This window comes from Canis lupus, chromosome 10, assembly GCF_003254725.2.
Source record: "Canis lupus dingo isolate Sandy chromosome 10, ASM325472v2, whole genome shotgun sequence".
Lineage (NCBI taxonomy): Eukaryota > Metazoa > Chordata > Mammalia > Carnivora > Canidae > Canis > Canis lupus.
The window spans coordinates 28,842,027-28,865,638 of NC_064252.1; the positions used below are offsets into that span (position 1 = coordinate 28,842,027).

Genomic DNA, 23,612 nt, shown 5'->3' on the forward strand with positions numbered 1-23,612 from the left:
GTAAGCGTGTCCTTCCAGGTGTCCTTCCAGGTCCCCAACGTTGGGTTTCATGCAGTACCTCTAATGCTAACAGTGACTAGTCCTCCTCTATTACTCCACAGCTAGTAGTCTTCTATTACTCCTTGAGTAGTGCTTATTACTCCTTGGCTAGCACTCCTCTCTTATCCTTCAGTTAGTACTCCTCTATTACTCTTTAGCTCCTATTCCTCTGTTCCTGCTTGACCAGTAGTCCTCTATCACTCCTCCACTAGCATTCTTCTGTTACTCCTCAGCTAGCACTTCTCTATTACTACTTGACTAGTCTTCTGTTATTCCTCGACTAGTACCCGCTACTTCCCTATTACTCCTCAGCTAGTACTCTTCTGTTACTGCTCGACTAGTACTCCTATGACTCCTCGACTAGTACTCCCACTGCCCTGACAGTGCCACCACCACCCATCGTGGAGACTTCATGACGGAGAAGTAAACCGCAGCCATGTGTGGAGTTCATTGTTTCCTTGCCGGGTTCTTTTCATCTGTTACTTCTGTTTTCCAAGCTAAACTTGCCAGGGAGCTAGTAGCATATTTACTCTATAGATAAGGAAACTGAGACATGAGGTTGAAATGCCTCACTGCAGCTCAAATATTAGTAAGTGGCCTGGTCCAGGATTTGGCTGGTTTGACCCCAAGGAGTTGAGGGTATGACATGGGGTGGGATGAAGAGGGAAAAAAATAAGTTTGTCTTCTCAGTTGTTGCTTTAAAATTGCACCCCCCCCCCCCCCCCCCGGCACTGAACCAGGTCAGCCCAAACACCTGCAAGCATTTCTGTCAAACTTCGCTTGCAGAGTGTGGATGTTACTGTTCTTGCAGCAGCGAGGGGAGTGGGCTGTTTATATCCTTCCTTGCTCACTGAGGTGCAGCTGGAGACTGTTGCTGAAAGATCCCAACAGTTGGGCCTCGAGACCCAGCTTGTCCCAGAGGCCAGTCGGAAGCTGTGATCTTGTTCCTTCCATGCGGCCCCTGCACCAGCGTCACGGCCCCCATGTGCCAGACACCGTGGGGGCTTCGTGCATGTGTGCTCTCCTCCCCATCACACGAAGGGCCTGGGGCTCTGGGCACCCATCAATGTGTCTGGGGGGCCCACGCACCCCGAGGGCCGATGCACTGCAAAGCCAGCCTTGTCTACCCCAGCCCGCACCCAGCCGCTTCACCTGTGATCCTTGTTTGAGTGAGGTCGGGATGGTACTTCCCACACCTGCACAGGCCTCCTCTCCCTGTGGCGCCCACCCCAGTTCAGAGCACACAGGGCCCCCCGCCCCAGTTCAGAGCACACACGTCTCCCCTGCCCCAGTTCAGAGCACACGGGGCCCCCCCGCCCCAGTTCACAGCACAAAGGACCCCCGCCCCAGTTCAGAGCACACGGGTCCCCGGCCCCAGTTCAGAGCATACCCCACCCCTCAATACTCAGTGCAGCAGATTCCCGGGGAGCTTCCTGGGAGGGGGCCTCTTAGGGGTGGGGCAGGCGCGAGGGTGGGCAGTCTGAGCTCCTGCCACCTGCCCATGTCCCTCCCTCATCCAATGAGGCATTGGGTGGGTGTCACCGGCTGGTGTGCGGGACCCTCCGCAAAGGGTGGTAGTCAAGGCTTTCTGCTTCTGTGAAACGGGCCGCTCTTTGGAAGCCCAAGGGGGAGGCTTTTGTATCCCGTAGAAGTTAACGTGATGTTTCCTTTGTTTCAGACCGAGAGGACCAGTCCATTTTGTGCACGTAAGTGTTTCTGCCTGGGGGTGGGGCCTATGTCACCCCAATTTGTTCTGACTCTGAGGGCTCCTACCCCAACCCAGACCAATGGGTAACATTCCCCGTCAAGCCCCCACTCCTTCCCCAAGGGATATGTCTTAATTGAGGTAGTAAGTTTGCTCTTGGCAGCCCCCCAGCACGGATGAGCTTTATTTCAGGGTCAAAGACTGACTCACCCTCCTCGGAGGAGCCAGTTCCCAGTGCGGGGAGGTTCGTATCAGGGAGAGGCAGGAGTCTTCTCAGCAAAGCACAGTTGGGAACTGACTGGCCCCTCCAGAACACATTCCTTCTGGCTCTGAACAGTGGCTTTCTTTACCTGCTTTGCAGCAGACACTGGGGCTGCTTGCCCTCCTCTGAACCGAACAAGGAGATAAATAAACCCTGTTGCTGGGGGAGCTGATGGCACAGAACATTCCTTCAAGGGGTTTCGAAGGGACATGTATAAGTGCCTTTGGCCTCTGAGTCAATAGCTACCTAAAACTGATGCCTGAGACTTGTGGACACGAGGGCTGCCAAGTGACCAGGGCAGGCAATGTGTTTGATTGTACTGCTGTCCGGCTGCCCGAGGGCCATGGGAAGCGGCCAGAGTGAGGATCCCAGAACCCAGCATTCATCTGCCAAGATCTTCCCTTTCCCGCCGCTAGGTGTTGTTGGGTCCCCCACTAATAGCCAGCAAGTGGGAGATAGTGGAGCGCGGTACGTTGGGCAAGGGACAGACTTTGGGGATTTGGCCGTGTCTCCCCTGAGAACTTTCGTGGCTGTCTCGGCAGGGGTGAGTCTGGAGCTGGCAAGACAGAAAACACCAAGAAAGTCATTCAGTATCTGGCGCACGTGGCCTCCTCACACAAGAGCAAGAAGGATCAGGTGAGTGCGGGCCTTCCTCCCATGGAGGCGCCCGATCCTCCTGAGGAAGAGCATTTAACGAGCTGTGGTTTGGAGCGTTTTGGGAATTGGAGCAGAGGCTGGTCCCACTCTCCCGGCGGCTGCAGCGTGGCCGTCTTGGGAGTGGGTCCGGTGGTAGCCAGTCCGCTTCTCCCCCAGCCTCCTAACTTTCTGAGTTGCTTTGGAAACGGGAGAGCACTGGGTTTTGCGAAGCAGCCCTCCCGGGGTCTGCAGCTAATTGCTGTGTGACCTCCTACCCCTGAGGTCAGAAGAGAGATCCCAAAACTTGGTTCTCAAGTTGATGGAGACCCGAAGCCTCTCGGGCAGGCCTGCATTTGCATCCCCACTTCTCTTCCCCCGCTGTTGAAATGCCTCTGGGTGGACATTCCCCCAGTGAAGAGAGGAAGGGCAACTGGAAAGTCATCTCACTTCCCTTTTTCTCCCCCTCCCTCTTGATGGATTATGGTCGAACTCAGCAGTGTCCTCGCTAGGTGAGCTTGCACGTTTACTGCACGTTCTGCACCGGGAATGCGTGTTCTGCCCATCGTGTGCCCTTGAATTATGTATTTTTTTTCCTGAGCAGCTTTTCACTCCACACCATTGTCACTTTCTGCGGCTAGACCTGTTCTTGTAGGCTCGGCTCACTGACTGTCTTGGGCGGAGGGGGGTGTGTGACACACGGTGACCTCTTGTGCACTCTGAAATGTCAGCTCCTGCAGAGCGGGTATGGGCCTTGTCCCGGAAGCTGTTCTCAGAAGCTCTGGCCAGTCCCACTGTTCCCACGCGCGCGGCAGCCATAAGGCCCCGTGCAGAACCCCGACCGGGGGGAGGGGGCACAGTGGAACGGGCATCTGCTCCCCTGGAGCCCCACGTGGTCAGTGTCCGGACCAGATGGAGATGGCTGGCCCCCCACCCGCCACCAGTGTGCCTGTCAGGAGCTGCGCCCAGAAGGCCCCACACTGGAGCTTCCCAGGGCTCAGGGTGATCGGTCAAAAGCATGCCCGTGTGGTGCTCTCTCTCTTTCTCCTAAGCACACACTCTTAAGCTTCCTTGTGAAGTCTAAGTGCCCACGGTGTCCCCTCAAGCCATCGGGGGTACCTGCGCCGTCTCTCTGTGGCTCCCCCTTACTGGGGAGCTGTGTACAGCGTGTCAGTAAGTAGCGGTGTGTGTCTCTTTGCATGCAGACCTGGGGTGTGTCCTGCAGAATGTCCTAATGAGTACAGTCTTCTGGAACTGAACCAAAAGTAACTTTTCATATGCCAAACTCCTCAAGACATTCTGAATCTTTTTCCGTGGGGTGTCAGGGGTTATATTTAGAAACCAATAAAATTTCTCTTGCTCTCTCTCTCCAACCTCCATTTTCCATTCTTTTTAGGAGGCCTATTTTAAACACAGGACTGTGAGGTTAGGAGTCCCCTAGCTGTGGTTTTCCTTCTCAGAATTTGCAGTCAGATTCATCTTCCAGCTATTTATTAAATGCCTCACATGCTCCTGGGTCTCTGGAGGGTGACCTTGGAGTCCCTGCCCTGGAGGATGGGAGATGGGACCACAGTTACAGAGCAAGAATGGAGACCCATGGGGCTCCCGCTGCAGAGGGGCCGACTGGCCCCTGGCACCCCGCTTGGAGAAGACTGTGTGCTGGGGATGGGGTGATAAGTGGGAGCAAACTTGTCACATTCTATGTCTCAGGTCGTAGCCTGTGACAGGCACTCTGTCCCCAGCCGGGAGATTGAATAGGTTGCCTCTGGCTTCCGATTACTGCTCAGGCTCTCAGTTGTAAAGGCCATTGACAGTTGGGTTGATTTATTGCCTGAATCCGTACAGTGATTTTCTGCACACAGCTGGGGCCCAAGATGCTCAAACTTGGTTTGTGGCTCTCGTATTCTGGAACCTATCATGGCATACACTGGGCGAGAGCTCTCCCTTGCATTGACCCAGTTGCTTGTCCCGAGACTACTCACTGGAATGTCCCAAATCTCACCTTGCCATGGGAAGGCCAGGCTTTGGCCAGAGCTGCAGCCTGGCAAGGCACAGCTTGGGGGAAGGGACTTTCCAGGTAGACTTCTGTAGCCTGGGCAGTGACCTTTGGCTCCCCCTCCCCTTCCTCCCTCTCTTTTTTATGTGCTAGTTTGGAAGCCACTGGCAGAAACACCACCCAGTGAAGCCTTTCATAAACTGGATGGGTAATTCCATATCTTATGAGCATACACTGCCAACAGACCCTTCTAATGTCATAGTGTGCAGATTTTATTGAAAAATAAAGGTCTCTCCCGTGCCCAGTTATGGGTCAATAAGGAAGAACCCATAGGTTGGCCTTCACCACTGTTTGCATGGAGCCTGGCTCTGGAGCCCGACGTCGCCACTCCCTAGATGGCCAGGTGGTCCCACGTTCCACGGCAACAGTGTGGGGTCCCAAAACAGACTTTAGCTCTGCTTTCAAATAGGAACTGGCGGCAGGCTCTGGTGGGGACCATGCTCCCAGTCTGTGGAAATAGGAATGGGAGTGGCTCAGCCAGCCTGGCAGCCTGGCCTGTGCTTCGAGAGGAACGTTTTAGTGGGTGGGGGAGCAGCGCTCATCCAAATCAGGCTCCATCGGCTGGCTTCGCAGGCTTTGCAGACCCACCCAAGCCCTGTGGGTGGAAGCCCAGTGTCCTGGGATTGCTGGTGCCAAGCACACAGGGACCCCTGCCCTTCACTGTGGCTCTGCTGACCTTCCTTCATTCATCTCTGTGGTGTGAAAACAGAAGATCCCCAGACCCCTGTGGGGAGCCCTGGCTGAGGACAGCAGTTGGAGGAGGAGGGCCCACTCGGGCCCCTTCCCGTCTCTGGCTCAGAGCTCAGCAGACAAGTCTTGTCTGCAGCAGGTGTGCCTGGAAGGCTGTCACGACTCTCCTGGGAGCTCCTGCTACTACCAGTTTTCCTTTTCATCACTCACAGGCAGCCGTTCCCGTAAAGTCCTGGCCGGGGTCCAGCCTTGCTAATAAATACAAAAGCCAGCCTAGCCCTTGTGCGATGTTCTTTCCCCCTAGAGAGGATCCAGGTATTAAGGTGAATGAGAGCCGAGTTTTCTTCAGCCAGTGTCGGTTATTACCAGGCCTTCTGGGAAGGTGATGGCTGCTTCTAGAATTGATCTAACCTGACAGAGGAGAGCCTGAGCAGGGCTGTACAGGGTGGGGGCTACGGCCGGGACCAACAGGTGCTCGATAGAAGACTTGGTACCCACGGTGCTGGTTGACAGCTGGGTGACCTCGGGCAAATCATGCCCTCTCCCTCGACCTGTTTTCTTTTCCGGGAACTGGGACCACCTTGTTTATCACCCTGAGCATCATGAGGACCCAGGATAGGAGGTAGAAGGGGGTGTTTTGTCAACCATGGAGTCTCATAAGACCACAGTAGAGTTCGTCCGTGTTAGCGATAGGCGGTTCGAAGCCCGTAGTGGGCCTTGTCGGCCACCTGCTTGGACACCTGACATGCTGGCAGCAGGCTTGGAGGGTGGCAGGCCAGGGTCCAGCAAGGAAAAGACAGAGTTTAGTGGGACACGGATGAAATGAGCTGGTGTCTTTTCTGGAGCTGGTTTTCTCCTTGTCCTGTAAAAAGGAAGAGAAGTGTTGTCGGGTATTGGGTGGGGCCCAGCGGCAAGCAGGGCAGAGCGGAGCCATTGTCCTAGAGGGTAGGGACTCTGTCCAGGAGAAGAAACGGTGCCTCTCCTTGACTCTCAGGCTGCTTCCCAACACGTCCTCCCTGGCAGTCTGGGCCGTTGTGCCAGGTTCCTAGAGCCGGGAGAGCCACCCACCTTCCCTTTCTAGGGACACTACTTGGTCAGTCCTGGGAAGTAAGTCGGAGCCACTGAAGATTTCCAAAGGCCTGGCGGGAAGGCTGCTCTCGAGTGACTTGGGGTGAGGCCGGGGCCGGTGTGGCCAGGGCCCATCTGGAAGCCTCTGTTCCCGGCACATGGGTCGTAGACATGGCTCTGCCAGTGTCCCCTCTGCCTGACAGAGCAGGCGTGACAGCCCATGCCGCTGCCCAGACTTCAGTTGCATGTCTGGGTTCCCTTGTAGGGTGAGTTGGAGAGGCAGCTGCTGCAGGCCAACCCCATCCTGGAGGCCTTTGGGAACGCCAAGACTGTGAAGAATGACAACTCCTCACGATTTGTGAGTAGCGGCCAGTTGCGGGGCCAGTGCACCCATCCCCAGCTTTAGCGCCTATTGCCTTCCCCGGCCTGTTGCATGGAGTGGGCTGGGTCACGCTCCAGTCGGGGCAGGCCTGTATAAGTGGCTTCTTCAACCCAGCAGTGCAGAAAGCAGTGGGGAGTTACCTGCCAGTCCCACGGATTGTCCTGTTGTAGGCTGCAGCGGGTTAGAAGCCAGGGCCAGCTCGAGGAGAGAGAACATCTCTGCACCTCTGTGGGGAACGTGGGCCCTCTTGACCATGTGCGGGCCGGGCTCTAAGCAGCGTGGCCCTGGGAGTCCTGAGTACCTCTGCAGTGCGGGGCGCAGGGTCCCTGGCCTCCGAGGTGGGTGGTCTCCTGATTTTCTCCCTTGGCCTCTGGCCTCTGATCGCTTCCTCTGTCTTTTTTAGGGCAAATTCATTCGCATCAACTTTGATGTCAATGGCTATATCGTTGGAGCCAACATTGAGACTTGTATCCTTGGTTGATTGCCACAGGAATCCTGGGTCTGGTGGGGAGGGAAGCGGCCGCTTCCAGCTCTTGTCCTCCCCTGCTTATGGGCCTGTTGGGACGCCTCACCTGTGGCATTGGCAAGGGTACCAGGAGAAGCTCATTGAACACCCAACCCTGAGCTCAAGTTTTTCGTTAGTGGCAGGACGGAGTTGTACTTTGGAAGAGATGGGATGATGAAGAGGTTCCCAGAGGGGCAGATTTTGAGTGGGTGCTACTTTATGTCTCCTGGACGTAGGCCTTATAGTCTCACTGGCAAGAATATTCTGGTCTCTATCCCCTCATGGGCAGGGGCTATTTAAATAGGCAGGGCTCCCGAGTGTCAGAGCTGCTGTTTGACAGGCTATCCTCCCCGGAAGGAGCGTCAAGATAGTTTGCTTTTGTTTTGTTTTGCCCTTTGCTGCCTCATGAGGTTCAGTTGGTTATTTATTTATTTATTTATATTTAAAAAGATTTTATTTATTTATTCATGAGAGACACAGAAAGAGAGAGGCAGAGACACAGGCAGAGGGAGAAGCAGGCTCCATCCAGGGAGCCTGATGTGGGACTTGATCCCCGTACTCCAGGATCATACCCTGAGCTGGAGGCAGATGTGCTTAACCATTGAGCCACTCAGGCGTTCCTCAGTTCGTTTTGATGGGGGTGGGGAAAGCGGAAAGTTGCCTTCCCTCCTGCTTACACAGCTCCTTAACGTTTGCAAAGATCTTCTGGAGAAATCACGTGCTATCCGCCAAGCCAAGGAGGAGCGGACCTTCCACATCTTCTATTACCTCCTGTCTGGGGCTGGAGAGCACCTGAAGAGTGAGTAGTGAGCCCAGCAACCTGGCACATGGGCTGCTGGCCCCAGTCGGGCCACACTGTAGTCGGGGAGTGAAAGTGCCAGGCACCTTCCGATGCCTTGGCCTTCTGTGCTGAGCACGCCAGAGAAAAGCCAGGGCGGTGGAGTGTGCCTCTGTGAATCACGGGGCCCTGACGTTCCCAGGGGTCAGTCTCCCAGAGAGACTGGCTACTCTGTAGTTCTGGGATAGCTCAGGCCTCAGGGGTGCTTCCCATGTTCCAAAACCTTTGAGGTCACAGTCAGTGCTGACTAGAACCCTGGTTGCAGCACCTCACCGACCCCATCTTTGCCCTCCACCCCTTTCAGCTGATCTCCTGTTGGAGCCATACAACAAATACCGCTTCCTGTCCAATGGGCATGTCACCATCCCTGGGCAGCAGGACAAGGACATGTTCCAGGAGACCATGGAGGCCATGAGGATTATGGGCATCCCAGAAGAAGAACAAATGGGTACAGAGCTGGCCCTTCTGGGGTGAGGGAGGGGAGGTGGGAGACTGGTCATTGCGCCATTGGAGGCGTTGGGGCAGCTGATCAGCCTGGGGAGAGCTTCCTGTTGGCTCTGACTCAGAGTCCTCTAGAGGCCAGGAGGAAATGGTACCTCAGATCAGAGTTCCAGGGTTATTTGCTCCCAGCGATAACACGGGGAGTAAGGTCAGGTGCTTCACTGCTCAGGGCCTGGGCCTCCTGCTCCAGGGCTTGCCATTTGCTGAAAGAGGAACATCTCTGCTTCATCTCAGTGGAGGATTGAAAGGGGCCAGGGCTGGGATCTTTGCATTGGTCAAGTGTGGAACATGCCTGTGTCTTCCTGTTTCTCCAGAAAGAGGGTAAAGAGGCCTCTTGGCTTCATTTTTTAAAAGACTGGGGGAGAAAGGGAATACACCCTGTTCTTAACGTGAGGGTTGGAACCACCTTGGCTGAGCCACAGATAGTACGTAAATGGTGGGCACAGTTTTTGTCTGATAAAACTTCATTTGCAAAAATAACCAGTGGGCCCTTTAGGTCAGAGGCATGTTCTTGGTCCAGATTTAGAAGTTTTGGGAGTTTTAACAGAGCTCGGGTCTAAGCATAGGGCTGCCCAAGGCTCTGGTAGTGAGCTTTCTGGGGTGGCTGGGCCCTCCACATGTCCAAGGGCCCCTGGGGGAGTGATTGCCCTCACCCAGGGGCTTACTCAAATCCCTACCTTTAATTGCCCCCCGAAGGCTTGTTGCGAGTCATCTCAGGGGTTCTCCAGCTCGGCAACATCGTCTTCAAGAAGGAACGTAACACCGACCAGGCGTCCATGCCCGACAACACAGGTAACGCCTGTGGTCCCATCACCTGGAACACAGGGCCCGGGGTCTGGGCTTGGATTCGCTCAGGAGAAGTCTTGTAGGAAGTCCAGTCAGTTCTTTCTTCTTCATTTTATGTGTATTTATGGCTGGCTATGCTCTGTAATTTTTTTTTTTTTTAGTAAAACATACAGGAACGTGACTCTGGTGCTGCATCAGGGAGTAAGCATCAGGACAAATTAGAAAAGCCCTTGATTGTGTGGACCAGGGTTTCCCTCTCTCTCTGGAGGCCAAACCAGTTGTCCCAGTTAGTGAAACAGTGATTCCTGCTGTTGCTGCATCTTCGCGCGTGCCTTACCCATGAACACGTTAGGACCACGAAACACTGCCATCGCCACACCTGCTCCTCGGCCACTGCCGCTCCCTTGAGTCACTGCAGGGAACTCCATTTGAGCCATCAGCCATAGTAATGCATGCGTGTTTGAACCATAAAAGCTATTTCCGTGGGATGTGTGCTGTTGCGCCTCCTAGCACTGCGGGTGGGGTGGCAGGGCTGCTCCTCTCATCCTGTTTGCGGGTAGGGCCCACTTCCACACTCACCCTGTGGCCAAGGATGGGCAGAGGAAGCAGCCCGGGCCCCCAGCGAGGACACATGCCTCCCTGCCCTGGTGAGGATAGTGGCTGCTGCTGTGCCATGGCCATGGGGTCTGAGCGGGGAGCTGGGCACTCTGCACCCTGCTGAGGAAGGGCCTGGAGCCAGTTGTCCTAGTAGTGACCTCTCGGTTACCACCTCTCAGCTAAGCAGAGGGACTCATTCTCTCTCTCTCTCTCTCTCTTTTTTTGAGATTTTATTTATTCATGAGAGAGACAGAGAGAGAGGCAGAGACACAGGCAGAGGGAGAAGCAGGCTCCCTGCAGGGATCCCCATGCAGGACTCAATCCCAGGAACCCAGGATCATGACCTGAGAAAAAGACAGACACTCAACCACTAAGCCACCCAGGTGCCCATCTCTTGGGTTTAATTAAAACTTCTCATCCCTCCCTTTCTTACTCTTTGAAAAATCGCAGCTGCCCAGAAAGTGTCCCACCTGCTGGGGATCAACGTGACGGATTTCACCCGAGGCATCCTCACGCCGCGCATCAAGGTGGGACGGGACTACGTCCAGAAGGCGCAGACAAAGGAACAGGTAGGCTCTCTGGCCGGGGAGTCGGGCTGCCTCCTTTACAGGGTCGCTGGCCACAGCAGCCGGTTTTGGGCCCACTCTGGGCCGCTGCAGTGATAGGCACCTGGCCGGGGGCCCTCTTCCAGTCCCCACAGCAGCTCGGGGAGCAGGGTGGCATTTACCTGCAGCAGGAACACGAGGAAACTGGCCCTGGGAGTCAGGATGCTACCCGAGACTGCAGGCTAGGGAAGGGCCACATGTATGTGGTGTCCCGTTGCATGGAGTCGACGTCAAGACTGGCTGGTCGGCGACTGTGGGGCACGTCCTGTGCTGGTACAGGGTGAAGCGAGAACTTGCTGCTTGTCTTAGCACAGCTCATTCTGGGGCCAGGACGGCGGCATCCCTACCCTCGGGCCTGTGCCAAGCAGCTGCCTCTCCGCCGCCTGCTGTCCTGTTGTGTGTGGTGAAATCAGCATCCTGCCTCAGCTGCACCCTCACCAGGGACCCTGACTCCCCCAGGAGCTGGGTCCCCTCTCCTCGCCAGGCCCCTCTGTTGCCACTGGTGGTGGGTGTTTTTAAGGTGCTAATCCCACCTCTCAAATATACTTCAAAGTTCATCTTGATTAGTCCCTTTTCCTAAGGGTGCTGTCCACAGTGCCCCATGCTGGTGGCTGGTGGCCCACAGGCAATGCTGTCCCACCACAGCCAGGGACACTTTTTTGTTTTTTTTTTTAAAGATTTTATTTATTTATTCATGAGAGAGAGAGAGGCAGAGACACAGGCAGAGGGAGAAGCAGGCTCTATGCAGGGAGCCCGATGTGGGACTCAATCCTGGGACTCCGGGATCACTCCCCAAGCCGAAGGCAGACACGCTCAACCACTGAGCCACCCAGGTGTCCCAGGGACACTGTTTTCTAAAGACAGTGCATGTAGTTATTATCAACTCTTCAGTTCTCTAATAATTAAAGAACTTTTATCTTTCTGTTACGAAACTTCTACATGAACACTTCAAGGTTCAGAAAATACAAAAAGAAGCTAGAAAAAGGGAAAAAAATTTGTCACAGTCCTAGCCAGTGACCGTTGTGGGATATTTATTTCCTACAAGGTTCTTTGGGATCCCTGGGTGGCACAGCAGTTTGGCGCCTACAAGGTTCTTTACTTACTTTTTTTTTTTTTTTTACATTTTTGTTTTACTTATTTATTTATTTTTAAGTAGACTCCATGCCCAACGTGGAGCCCAATGTGGGGCTTGAACTCACAACCAAGATCAAGACCTGAGCTGAGATCAAGCATCAGACTCTCAACCGACTGAGCCACCCTCGCACCCTGAGGCTTTTTTTTCCTAAAATTTAGTTGTTGCCCTGGCTTTTTCTAAAATCATGGAACTATTCCAACATTGGCAAAATAGAAATGAGCCCCACGTGCCTGTTGCACAGGCAGCTTCAAGAGTTAACTGACTCCTGGCAGGTCTTGGCTCATCATTAATCTTAGTCCCCCACCTCCCACACCTGTTATTTGAAGGAAACCTCGTATGTTTCATCATTTCTTCTGTAGTTTACCACAGTATGTCTCTTTATCTTAAAAATTTTTTTGTATCTAAGTACTTAATGCTATGCCTATATTGTTGGGCATAGAAGTTGTTTAAATTTTAGGTCATTATAAATGACACTGCAGTGAATATACTTGTGTTCGAAGCGTTTTTACCCTGTCCTTAGAGCTGTCTCTGGGGGAAGGTCCCCCCACAGGGGGGGTTACTGGAGCAAAGGGTTACAAAGTTTATTTTATTTTATTTTATTTTATTTATTTATTTATTTATTTTGGGTTACAAAGTTTAAAAGCACCTGCATCTGACATTCTGTTCTCCTGGGTGTGTTCCCTGTCTCCCCCCACCCCAGGCTGACTTTGCCATCGAGGCCTTGGCCAAGGCCACCTATGAGCGAATGTTCCGCTGGCTGGTGCTGCGCATTAACAAGGCTCTGGACAAGACCAAGAGGCAGGGTGCCTCTTTCATCGGGATCCTGGACATCGCTGGCTTCGAGATCTTTGATGTGAGCTCCTCTCCTAGCTCTTGGGGCTAGGAATCTTCTTTCCTGTGGCCCCATGGCAATCTCAGTGGGCCACCTCCTCCCTCATGTGGAGACAGGACACCTCACTTGGGCATATTTTAAGCTCAAGGCCCCTCTGGGGCTTCATGCCCATTCCCAACCAGCAGTGCTAGAAACAATGGGACCTTTTACTGGGTGTCCTGGGAGGGGAGCCTTCCTGGGCAGGTGCTTTCTGAGATTTACTCTTCCAGCGACTATTATTGAGCGTTGGGACAAGACACTGTCTCTGCCCATGAAGACCCAAGGCCTGGGAAAAATGATAGTTGCAGGAGATCTGAGGTTCTTAACCTGGGGTCTGTGGCAGGTTTTAGAGAGATCATGAACTCGGTGGGGGTGGAAATGACCTCTTATTTTTCACTAACATCTCATTGATGTGGCACATTTATTTTCAGCTGTGAGTTGAGCAAAATATACAAACTGCAGTTGCCCCAGGAGTGCTTGGGGTCTGTCTCTAGTGGAAATCAGATGCTTTTCATGCATAGCAGTTGTAGAGATGTTCTGATGTCATTTACACTCATCTGCCTCAAACTTCTGGAAGTTACAAGGCCCGCAGCTCGTGCTTTTTAATAAGGAAGCATGATCTATTCGTATGGCACAGTAATTTGATGATTATATTTTAGCATCCTTTCCTTTGTCATCAGTCAATCTAGTTTATTCATTTTCAAACTTTGTTCTGAGAGAAGCTTTCCCAAGCAGCTAGAAAGGTCCTTGGGCCCCAGAAAGCAGGAGCCCCTGCTCTGGGTTTGGTAAGGGAAGGTGCCTGCCCACTGGGGCTCCCCAGGGCCAGCACCGAGCTGCCCGAGGAGGGCCACGGCGTCGTGGCAGGAGAGTGGGCCCCTCTCTGACAGTCCTCTCTCCCTGCAGCTGAACTCCTTCGAGCAGCTCTGCATCAACTACACCAACGAGAAGCTGCAGCAGCTCTTCAACCACACCATGTTCATCCTGGAGCAGGAGGAGTACCAGCGTGAGGGCATCGAGTGGAACTTCATCGACTTTGGCCTTGACCTGCAGCCCTGCATCGACCTCATCGAGAAGCCAGTAAGAGCCAGACCTGTCAGACCTGGCTTGTCACTCGTCCCCTCGGGACACTGAGTGTCGGGGGGGGGGCACCGATGGGGGGCTGTGTCTGGGCCCCCTCCCTGTGGGTGCCACCTGCAGGAATAAGCCCGCGGGCTCAGATCTGGTGCCTGAGGGCCTCACCCAGCTGCTGGCCAGGTGAGGCTGTGGCTGATGCCCAAGGATCCCGTCTTCAGTCTCAAGACCACCCAGTGTTTACCTGATGGGTGGGCTCAACAGGCCTTTCTTTGTCTTAAAGAAACAGGCATGCGTCTGTGTCATAGCATCCTATCCCAGGTGCTTTTGCAGCGTGGCATTGTGCAGAGCCAGGGTGTACAAGTGCTGAGGCGTGCGTGGTCTGTTCCCCTTAGGACTAACTCGGTGCCAGAGCTGCCGTCCCCCAGCATTGGCTGTTGGTGGGTGGCGGTAGCCAAGGAGCCTTCTCCTTTGCCTTCACTTCATAGCGAAAGGTCTTGCCAGATGTGGTTGGGGTCATCTTGTGTTTTAGGTTGGACAGGGTGTGCCCTTTCTTTTTCTAGGTTATCTCTCTCTCTCTTTTAAAGATTTTATTTATTCATGAGAGAGAGAGGCAGATACATAAGAAGAGGGAGAAGCAGGTTCCCTCTGGGGAGACCAGTGTGGGACTTGATCCCAGGACCCTGGGATCACACCCTGAGCCAAAGGCAGGCACTCAACCACTAAGCCACCCAGGTGCCCCTGGGTTATCTCTTGATTGAGTTAAAGCACTGAACTCACGTCTTCCCAGAGTCCTGAGCTGCTGAAAATGGGTACAACCAGAATTATACCAAAATGCCAATTAGTTGGAAGATCTAGGAAGAAGTTTGGGCACTTGGAAGTGTTAGTTAAGGCAGGGGGCAGGGGTTGAAATGACTGGTGATCCTAACATTAAGCAATTTACTTCTATGGTGAGCTTCTCTTAAATCAGTTGAGTTTTCCTTTTTTTTTTCCCTCTAAGATTTTATTTATTTATTCATGAGACACACAGAAGGAGGCAGAGACACAGGCAGAGGGAGAAGCAGGTTCCCTGCCCGATGTGGGACTCAATCCCAGGACCCTGGGAACATGCCCTGAGCTCAATCACTGAGCCACCCAGGTGCCCCCTCAGTTAAGTTTTCCAATGAATAAGATCCCATCTGGCTCAGAGTCTTCTTGGCTAGGCCCCACAGCATTTTAATTGGCTTTCTTATCAATTCAGTGTGCTTCTGGGGCTGTGGGGGCTTCCTTGGAGGACTTGACTGAAGTGTCACATTTCACCACATAGTGGGACAGACACAGCATGTGGGGCAGTGTCTCAGTGGCTCCAGGGACAGAGGTGCCTGTTGAGGACAGCCCCTGGGCATGGGGGCCGTGGCCCACATCTGTCAGACCTCCCAGGGGATTTCCAGTGCAACAAAGCTGGAGAAATTTGGTGATGGATCATCTGGTTAAGGTGTGTCAGCCACAGCTGAGACCCCAGAAGTTTCTTTTTAAACTAGAACTACCTTTTATTTTTAAGTAGGCTCTATGCCCAATGTGGGGCTCGAACTCATGACCCTGAAGTCAAAGTTGTGTGCCCCACCAGCTGAGCTGGCCAGACCCCCCAGACTAGAATTCTTGAGTTCTGCTAATGCTTTTTTTACCAGCTGCCTTTGGTGACAAGTGCCACCTACCGTTTGCTGAGATTCTGGGGATTCTGAATATTAACCTCTGGCTTCTTGTGAGGGTAGGTGTGGGGTGGGTTCCCCAGGTCGTGCTCACCTGTGTGATGCTGTGTTTTTCCCAGGCAGGGCCCCCTGGCATCCTGGCCTTGCTGGATGAGGAATGCTGGTTCCCCAAAGCCACTGACAAGAGCTTCGTGGAGAAGGTGGTGCAGGAGCAGGGCACCCACCCCAAGTTCCAGAAGCCCAAGCAGCTGAAGGACAAAGCCGATTTCTGCATCATCCACTATGCAGGCAAGGTGAGGCAAGCACGTGGGCGGGAAGGCGCCGGCTGGCCCTTCCGGGGGGGTGGGGGGGAGCAGAGATGATGCTGTCTAGGCCTAGGAACTGGGCAGCCCGAGGGGGGCGGCTGGCAAGGACAGTGCTTATCTCTTGATGCCTCCAGTGGTGTGCCTGGTGGCAGGAATTTGCATTCATGTGGCTCTCACACCTGCGAGAGCACTGTCCTGTGCACCATTGTACTTAGGGCTTGCAGCAGTCCTGTAAGGTACTCAGACTGCTAGTCAGGTGTCCCATCATTAGTGGCATTTTCCGGGTGTGGAAGTGACATTTGTGCTAAGGCAGACACTGGAGTTTGAACTAGAACCCTGCCACTCATAAGTGGCGTGACTTTGGACCAGTTAATCTCTCTGAGCCTTGATCACCTCATCTGGAAAATAAGTAACTGCCGCTGGGCAGTGTTAGGTGTCCTAAATAAGCTTGTGAAGCCCAGTGCTCGGCACAGGTCAGCAGTCTAGGGCAAGGCTGCTTAGCCTCTGCGCTCCTCACACCATGGGCTATACCATCTGCAGTGTCCCCGGACTGTCATGTGCATTGTTCAGCAGCACTCATGGCTTCTACCCACCAGAGGTCAGTAGCACTCTCCCTAGATGAGACAAAAAGGTCCCTAGGCATCGCTAAACACGAGGCGGGCACCGTCACCCTGGTTGAGAGCCACCACTCTGGGTGACAGCTTTGTTCATGGCCAAGTTTGACCAGCCACAAAATGGCAAAATCGCTCTCCTTGCTAACCGAAGAGGGGTATCCCGAGTCCATAAAGGTCTGTACTGGGAATCAAGCTGGTTGCAGCAAGTTCTGTGTTCCTTGCTCAAAGCTCCTGACACTCGCGGCCAGAACGTGTGATGAATCAGGCGAGGCGAACTGTGAGCTTTCACAGCTGCTGCCGAGCCACACCTGGTCCCCACCTGCTGCTCTTGTGGCCCCGCACTGCCCGGCCTCTTCTATGTAGCTTGTCTGGTTCCTATGGCTGCTGAAGCACACAACTCTTGACTTTAAAAATACCCATTAAAATAAAATAAATAAAATAAATAAAATAAATTAAAATAAAATAAGATAAGATAAGATAAAATAAAAACCATTAAAAACACAAAAAAATCCGAACAACCTTGTTTCTATAGTTACCTAATATAATGTCCCTGAGCCTGCATTTCCACATCTGTCTCTGTTAGAAATGCATGTACAGAGCCACTCACAGGGCTTTTATTGCAGTATTATTTATAATGCAAAAAAGATGGGCACACCTGAAAACCCATTGGGGGCGAGCCCAAACGAAACTGGCCTTGTGTGTGCACGCTTGGGCTGCAGGGCAGCAGCTAAAAGGACAAGCATGCTGGCTATGGCCAGGTTGCCAAGGCGCTGTCTCTGGGCCTTTGTTCACCTCCCAGGAGGTAACAAGAAGCCAGCATCACACAACCCATCATCCACAGCAGTGCACATGTGCGAGAGCCTCCAAAAGGGGCTGTAGAGGAGCATCGGCCCCAAAACAGTGATCAGCTCTGCACTGAGGGAGGCTGAGGCAGTTCTGCAGTAAAAGTGCAATGGATTAGTTATTAAGAATGTATTTCAGAAAAGATAAGAATACAAGCTCAGGGGAAACTCACACATCCTGAAAAGATAAAACAAAAATCCATTTCCTGTTACTAAAAAGAAATACTATAAGATTTTGGTTATGTCCTGCCAGGATTTTTTTTTTTTTTATATTACCTTAAAAATATTAAAAACCAGCTATTCTATCAAAGGTTGCAACATAACACTTCTCAGCCAATCCCCCATTGCTGGCTATCTGTGTCATGTCTAGTTTTATTTGCTGTTCCACATCCCACTGCGGGGAATGTCCTGTTGACGACCAACCGCCCTTGCTACTCACTTCTTTGTTGAGGAAGAAAATACCAGGTCAAGGGGTGTCCGTGTTTTTAAACCCTGCCACCCATGGGGGCCAGCTGTTTTCCGGAGCACTTGGGTGAGAGCTTGTGTCTCCAGGGCAACCTGTGACTTGGGCCCCCAACCCTTGCAGGTGGACTACAAAGCCGACGAGTGGCTGATGAAGAACATGGACCCCCTGAACGACAACATCGCCACGCTTCTGCACCAGTCATCAGACAAGTTCGTCTCGGAGCTGTGGAAGGATGGTACGTGCCCCCTGGCCGCGGCGGGCCTCTTCCCGCCCTGGACGAGGGCTGGGCCTCCAGCCTCCACCTCCGGGAACGGCCCGGCAGCCCAGAGCCTCGTGGTGCAGGTGGCCTGCCCCTCCTCGGCAGGCTGCTGCTCGGGAGTTCTTCTTCCTTGCTTCTGTTGGTTCCTCCTTTCCCTCTGCCTGGTTTTGCTTTGACCTCTCTGTTGCAGAGATGCAGAGCACTCAGAGAGCCTATTTCTATCAACGCTTTCCCATTCTCCACCTAGAACCAGGTGACTGGCCCCCCGGAGTGCTGTCCCTTGTGTGTGATGCATCCAGGGCTGTGTGAGGCACGCTTCTGTGGAGTCTTCTTACCTGTTGGCTCTTCCTGCCCAACTGCCCCTTTCCCTGGTCTGCCTCTGGCCTGTGGGCAGGCTGTCGACCTCGATCTGTATAGAGATCTGAGAGAGGGGGAAAACCCCCACAAAGCCCAGTGTACACATTCATATCCTCCTCAGAGCTCCACCCCGGGGAGGCAGCACTGTTTTGCTGCTTGAATGGCTGTGGGTGTCTCAGCATGAGGTTTAGGTGTCGTGCGCCCTGCTGTGTGTATTTGCACCCAAAAGCTAAAACTAAAATAGCATCTGCTTTTGTTTGGCGCTGCCAGCAAGGGCCTGTTCCTTCTAGGCTGGGCCTCTGGGGGGCAGGACATGCTCACATGAAACGGCCAGTTATCATGGGGCACATTCGACCTTCTCTGGGCAACCTGAGTGGCCTTTGCCAGCCACCCACTCTCAGGACACCTTCAGTAGCCAGTGAAATGTGCCCCGGGTGCGTGAGGTCAAAAGTGCCTCCCATTTTTATTGACCGGTTCAGCAGGTCTATCCTCACTCCCGGCTTCTGTCCTGAGCACCTGTTCTTTTTGCTGTCTTCAGACAAATCCTAGAGGTCTGGTCACAAAGGAATAGGAAACTTTGTGACTTTGTCACAGAATTCTTAGCTTTTACATCCAGTAGTGGAAGGCTTTAGATTGAATATTGGCTTTTGCTTAAAACTGACTTCAAATCACCAGCCACTTTGGTTGGGTTTGCTTGTTACTTTGCTTTCACCCCTGAGGAAAGGGTTCCTCATTGCTCTGGGCAGGTGCCATGGCGCAAGGGCTATGTCCTCGGAGGGTGTTTGAGATGATAAAGACCCATGCGCTAGGAGCCCAAGCAAGACACAAGAGCAGGAAGGGGGGGTGTACAGACTTCAGAATATTCATTGTGACAAGTGCTGGTTCTTGGGGCCTCTGTTCTGATGCCATGTGCTGCTCTAAGTCCCTGATTTAGGGGCTCTGCACAGGCAGGCTTCCAAATGGTAAGGGAATCATCCAGAGTCCTAATAGGTAGCTGTACAGCTCTTACTTTCTAACTCCTACTGCTCTTAGGTAAAGGTCAGTGGGAATTCAGGATATTGATTTTTTTTTTTTTTTTAAATGGGACTAGGAAACTACTACAGGATTTTGTAGATCAGATTTTAACACCTCCTTAGAGCCAGCCTAGTGGAATAGCCCCCTTGCTATTCTGAAATAGTGTTGCCACTTTAGTACATCTGTTTGGCAGTAAGAGCTTGAGTAGGGCTGAAGATGTGCAATATGAACTCCCCGCGCACCCTCCCACCCCACTGTGGCTTTCCAGGCTCTCCAAACCCTTTCCTGCCTCCTGTTCACAAAGACAAGTTTGCTGAGCGTTTGGAGTTGATCCTAGCCATCTGTGTAGATTCCAAGTAGAAATGGTTTTGCTGTCCTGTGGTCTCTCCTCCTCTTGTCTGGGTGTCTGTTTCTTTCCTGTCCCTCCACCCCCCTCCAGGCCCACTGGGCATTCATGTGCTTTTCGGGTGGTCTTTGCAGTGGACCGCATCATCGGCCTGGACCAGGTGGCTGGCATGTCTGAGACGGCGCTGCCCGGGGCCTTTAAAACGCGGAAGGGCATGTTCCGGACCGTGGGCCAGCTCTACAAGGAACAGCTGGCCAAGCTGATGGCCACGCTGAGGAACACCAACCCCAACTTTGTCCGCTGCATCATCCCCAACCACGAGAAGAAGGTGCGGGTGCTGGGCCCCTGTCTGTCTCCCTGAGCAGAAGTGATTGATTCCTCCCCACCGCCCCCCCCCGACACGTGAGCCTCGGGGGAGACCCTCTGCGGGTCAGCACAAGGCACTCTTAGCAGATAGGCTGCAGTGGTAGCCTGTCTTCCGGCTGGGGTGCACTACCTGACTGGAGCCTTTCCCGGTCCACAGTCAGGAAACTTGGCTGTCCAAACCTGTGGGCTGCAGTGACCCCTCTCCTGGGGGCTTTTACCTGCTGAGTCCGCAGGGGCCTGCCCCACCCTTCTCCGTCAATCCTAGGCACAGATTTAAGACCACATGTGTGTATTTTTGTCTCCAGGCTGGCAAACTGGATCCGCATTTGGTGCTGGACCAGCTGCGCTGCAACGGGGTCCTCGAGGGCATCCGGATCTGCCGCCAGGGCTTCCCCAACAGGGTGGTCTTCCAGGAGTTCCGGCAGAGGTGAGCGGGGCCTGTAGCCTGCCTCATCCGGTGCAGGGCACTTGCTTGAGGGAGCAGTTTCCTCATCCCTATGGAGCTGAGGTCCGGCTGGCTCCTCCCATCCCTGCTGTCTGCCACCCTCTGTTTGAGAAAGGATCTCCCCATTTTATTACCGAAGCAGAAATTACCTAGCTGGCTGTCATGCCTAGCAACCAGGGGGCCTAGCCCTGTTTGCTACTGTTAGAGGATCTTGGAAGAGGCATTAAAGAGGAATCAGCCAGAAAGTGGGGTGCCAGAGGAGCTTCATAGAAATGCAGATCTCAGGGCACTGTGGCTCCTGGCCATGTATGCAGAGAGGGGCATGGGTGACACGGTCCCATTCATGTAATAACCACGCTTAGTGCCAGTTGCTGGCGCCATGCAGCCCTCTGACTCTGTGACCATCCCACCTGTTAGCAGTCTCTGCAGCACCTGGGGGGAATGGGGAGTGTGGCCATCCCGGGCCATGAGCAGTCGGTGAGGCCAACCTAAAGCTCACCCCTGAGTGACCCAAATGGTCCAATGTGACTCACAAGGTCCGAGTGACCCAAACGGTCCAGTGTGATCCAAACGGTCCAATGTGAGTTTCCATTCACTTTCTGGAAAACAACGCAGCCTTTCTGGGTCATTCAGTCTAAGGAAAGAGCAGGGTGGGATTTACCGAACATTTTCCTTCCTTGGGAGACTTTGGGAGGAGGATCCTACATGGGCTGTCCTGGAGGGACAGTTCTCCTCTCTCCTGTGCGTCCCAGGCCACTTGGAATACAAGCAAGGGGTAGACTGACCAGGCTTTTCTCCTTTTTTTTTTTTCCCTCAGATATGAGATCTTGACACCAAATTCCATTCCTAAGGGCTTCATGGATGGGAAGCAGGCGTGTGTGCTCATGGTGAGTAGAGCTGCTGCCTCTGCCTCCCTCTAGGGGTAGACCTTTGGCAGGTGGGCACCCACATCCATGTACCTGGATGATGCCTGTGCCCTGTCGACCTGCTGATGCTCCAGTCCTGAATCTGCAGGGTGTCTCGAGCCATAGGCCCCCTCGGCACTGGGATGCTGGGATGGTCGCGTGGCATGTGGGCAGGGTGGAGGACATGCTCTGTGGCCATGGCAGGGTACTGTTGTGAGCTGGTGCCTTCCTTTGGGGCACATTCTCATGCTTTCTGGCTCACGTTTCCTCTGGTCGTTGTGCCCCGTATGGTCGGCACCAGGGCAGCAGGCCCGGAGCACGGCAGCTGCCCCTAGCCCCTGCAGTGCCCGCTTCTGGACATTTCCTCTCGGCCCCTGGAGCAGTGCCTGACATGCAGCAGCACTCTGACCTCTGTTAGAATGAATGGTGGCCCACAGTGACTCAGTGGCCAAGCTGGGGCTGGATCCCACCCTGTCCTATTTCCCATTATATGGGTGTCACACTGTTCCTAACAGGGCCAGGGTTAGTGGCCACTGCCTTCCGTGGTCTTTATTCTGCATTCTTTTCCAAAAAGGAGAGAGGATAAGCTGGGGGATTGGCAGAAAAAGGAAAGGGAAGAAGGGATTTGATACCTACTATGTGGAAAGCCTTGCATTAGGTGATTGGGAGGTGGGGATGAGGAGGGAGGAGACCACTCCCTCTGTCCAGGGCTCACCAGCCTGGGGGGAAGCAGGGCATGACCAGGGAGGGTGCGTGGGCCACCCTTTCTCCAGGAGACATGGTTAGTGGCTGTCCTAGTGAGGGGTGTCCCTCCCTCAGACAGGGAGGGAAGATGCCTGTGCTGGCCCCTCCCGGGGCCTCTTCCACGGTTACCGGGACTGTATGGGGGCCCCAAGCTCCCTTGGATCCCACTCCTCCCTTTTCAAAGCTTGTTCTGAATCCTCTCCCAGGTAGAGAGAGCCCATCCTGTACCCAAACCACACAGTGATGGTAACGAGCACGCAGATCTGTTGTGTACACAGTACGCCCTGTGCCAAGCTCTGTGCCCTCCTATTCATTTCTCACAGCTGTATTGGGGAGGAGGCTCTGTTAGTTGCTTGATTTCTTCACTTCTAATTAAAGAAAGCATTATTCCCATTTTCTAGCTGAGGAAGCACAGCCCCAGGTCACCTAATCAGCATTTGGTCCTGGGCTTGGCCTGAACTGGAGCATGTCCTCGTCGTGACAATAATGATGACGCTCGGCCACCTCTGGGTGGAAAGTGGCCCAGCTGGGCATTTGTAGGCTGTGATTGCAGAGCGTGGAGGCGAGAGGTGGAAGGAGGGAAGACCTTTAGGTCCCATTAGTGTGGAGGTTCTGTGTGTTTCCGCTGTGTGATGCATCGCTCTGCTCCCGTCTAGATCAAAGCCCTGGAGCTGGACAGCAATCTGTACCGCATCGGCCAGAGCAAGGTCTTCTTCCGGGCCGGCGTGCTGGCCCACCTGGAGGAGGAGCGGGACCTGAAGATCACAGACGTCATTATCGGGTTCCAGGCCTGCTGCAGGGGCTACCTGGCCAGGAAGTGAGTTCCTAAAGGGACCCTTCCCGGCTTTCCTGCTGTACAGGGCTGTGGCACCAGTCGGTGGTCTGTCTGAGGGGCGCCCAGGAGGAGCTCCCTGCCCCCTGCTTTCTGGATTTATGCCTGAGGCTGGGAAGGGGGTGACTCAGTGCCTGATTTGCCTGCCCCACACAGGCCTGCTTACCAGTATTCCTCAGCATGTCCCTCGTGTGAGGATGATGCCTGGAGCCTGGCTGTCCCCCGAGTCGCCTGTGCTCCTGGGGCAGGAGACCGTCCTTGAGTCCCAAGCAATTTGTTTGAGAGAGGGACTCACCTGCAGCAGTCAGTGGGCGCGGCAGCTGCATGCTGGCCTCCTGAACCCGTGTCTGTGCTCGGGGCCGAATGTTCCGGTGTGAGCTGGGAGCCCTGGGAGACATAGCATGGCTTTGTGGTGTTTGGGCAAGCGGAGCCTTCATTGATCCCAAAGCCCCCCAAGCTGACACATTAAGCCCACCTTTGCAGGACATTGGCTGCTGACATCCCCCTGTCCCCCTGTATCAGAGGCCCCCGATAGCGAGTGGCAGGAGGCTGGAAAGCTGAAGTCACTGCCTCTCTTTAATGACCAGTGTCATACTCAATGCAGAACTCGTTAGTTCAAGAACTCACTTGCCCCTTGGTGAAGGAAAGTGGCCTGGTGACCTAGGTCCTTGTCACCCTCTACGGG

The 23,612-nt window shown here is 53.8% G+C and overlaps 1 protein-coding gene across 1 annotated transcript in view; it reads left to right on the plus strand.

Moving 5' to 3' along the window:
* The window catches only part of MYH9 (myosin heavy chain 9), a 91,745-nt gene that overhangs the window by 49,604 nt on the left and 18,529 nt on the right, over positions 1-23,612 (plus strand). The window contains exons 4-19 of the mRNA XM_025461089.3: positions 1,718-1,745; positions 2,549-2,642; positions 6,719-6,811; positions 7,239-7,302; positions 8,041-8,139; positions 8,483-8,626; positions 9,376-9,471; positions 10,513-10,631; positions 12,503-12,655; positions 13,577-13,750; positions 15,552-15,725; positions 17,780-17,894; positions 19,770-19,963; positions 20,307-20,428; positions 21,264-21,333; positions 22,752-22,912. Coding sequence (XP_025316874.1) covers positions 1,718-1,745; positions 2,549-2,642; positions 6,719-6,811; positions 7,239-7,302; positions 8,041-8,139; positions 8,483-8,626; positions 9,376-9,471; positions 10,513-10,631; positions 12,503-12,655; positions 13,577-13,750; positions 15,552-15,725; positions 17,780-17,894; positions 19,770-19,963; positions 20,307-20,428; positions 21,264-21,333; positions 22,752-22,912 — 1,900 coding nt within the window. The remainder of the gene's footprint in view (positions 1-1,717; positions 1,746-2,548; positions 2,643-6,718; positions 6,812-7,238; positions 7,303-8,040; positions 8,140-8,482; positions 8,627-9,375; positions 9,472-10,512; positions 10,632-12,502; positions 12,656-13,576; positions 13,751-15,551; positions 15,726-17,779; positions 17,895-19,769; positions 19,964-20,306; positions 20,429-21,263; positions 21,334-22,751; positions 22,913-23,612) is intronic.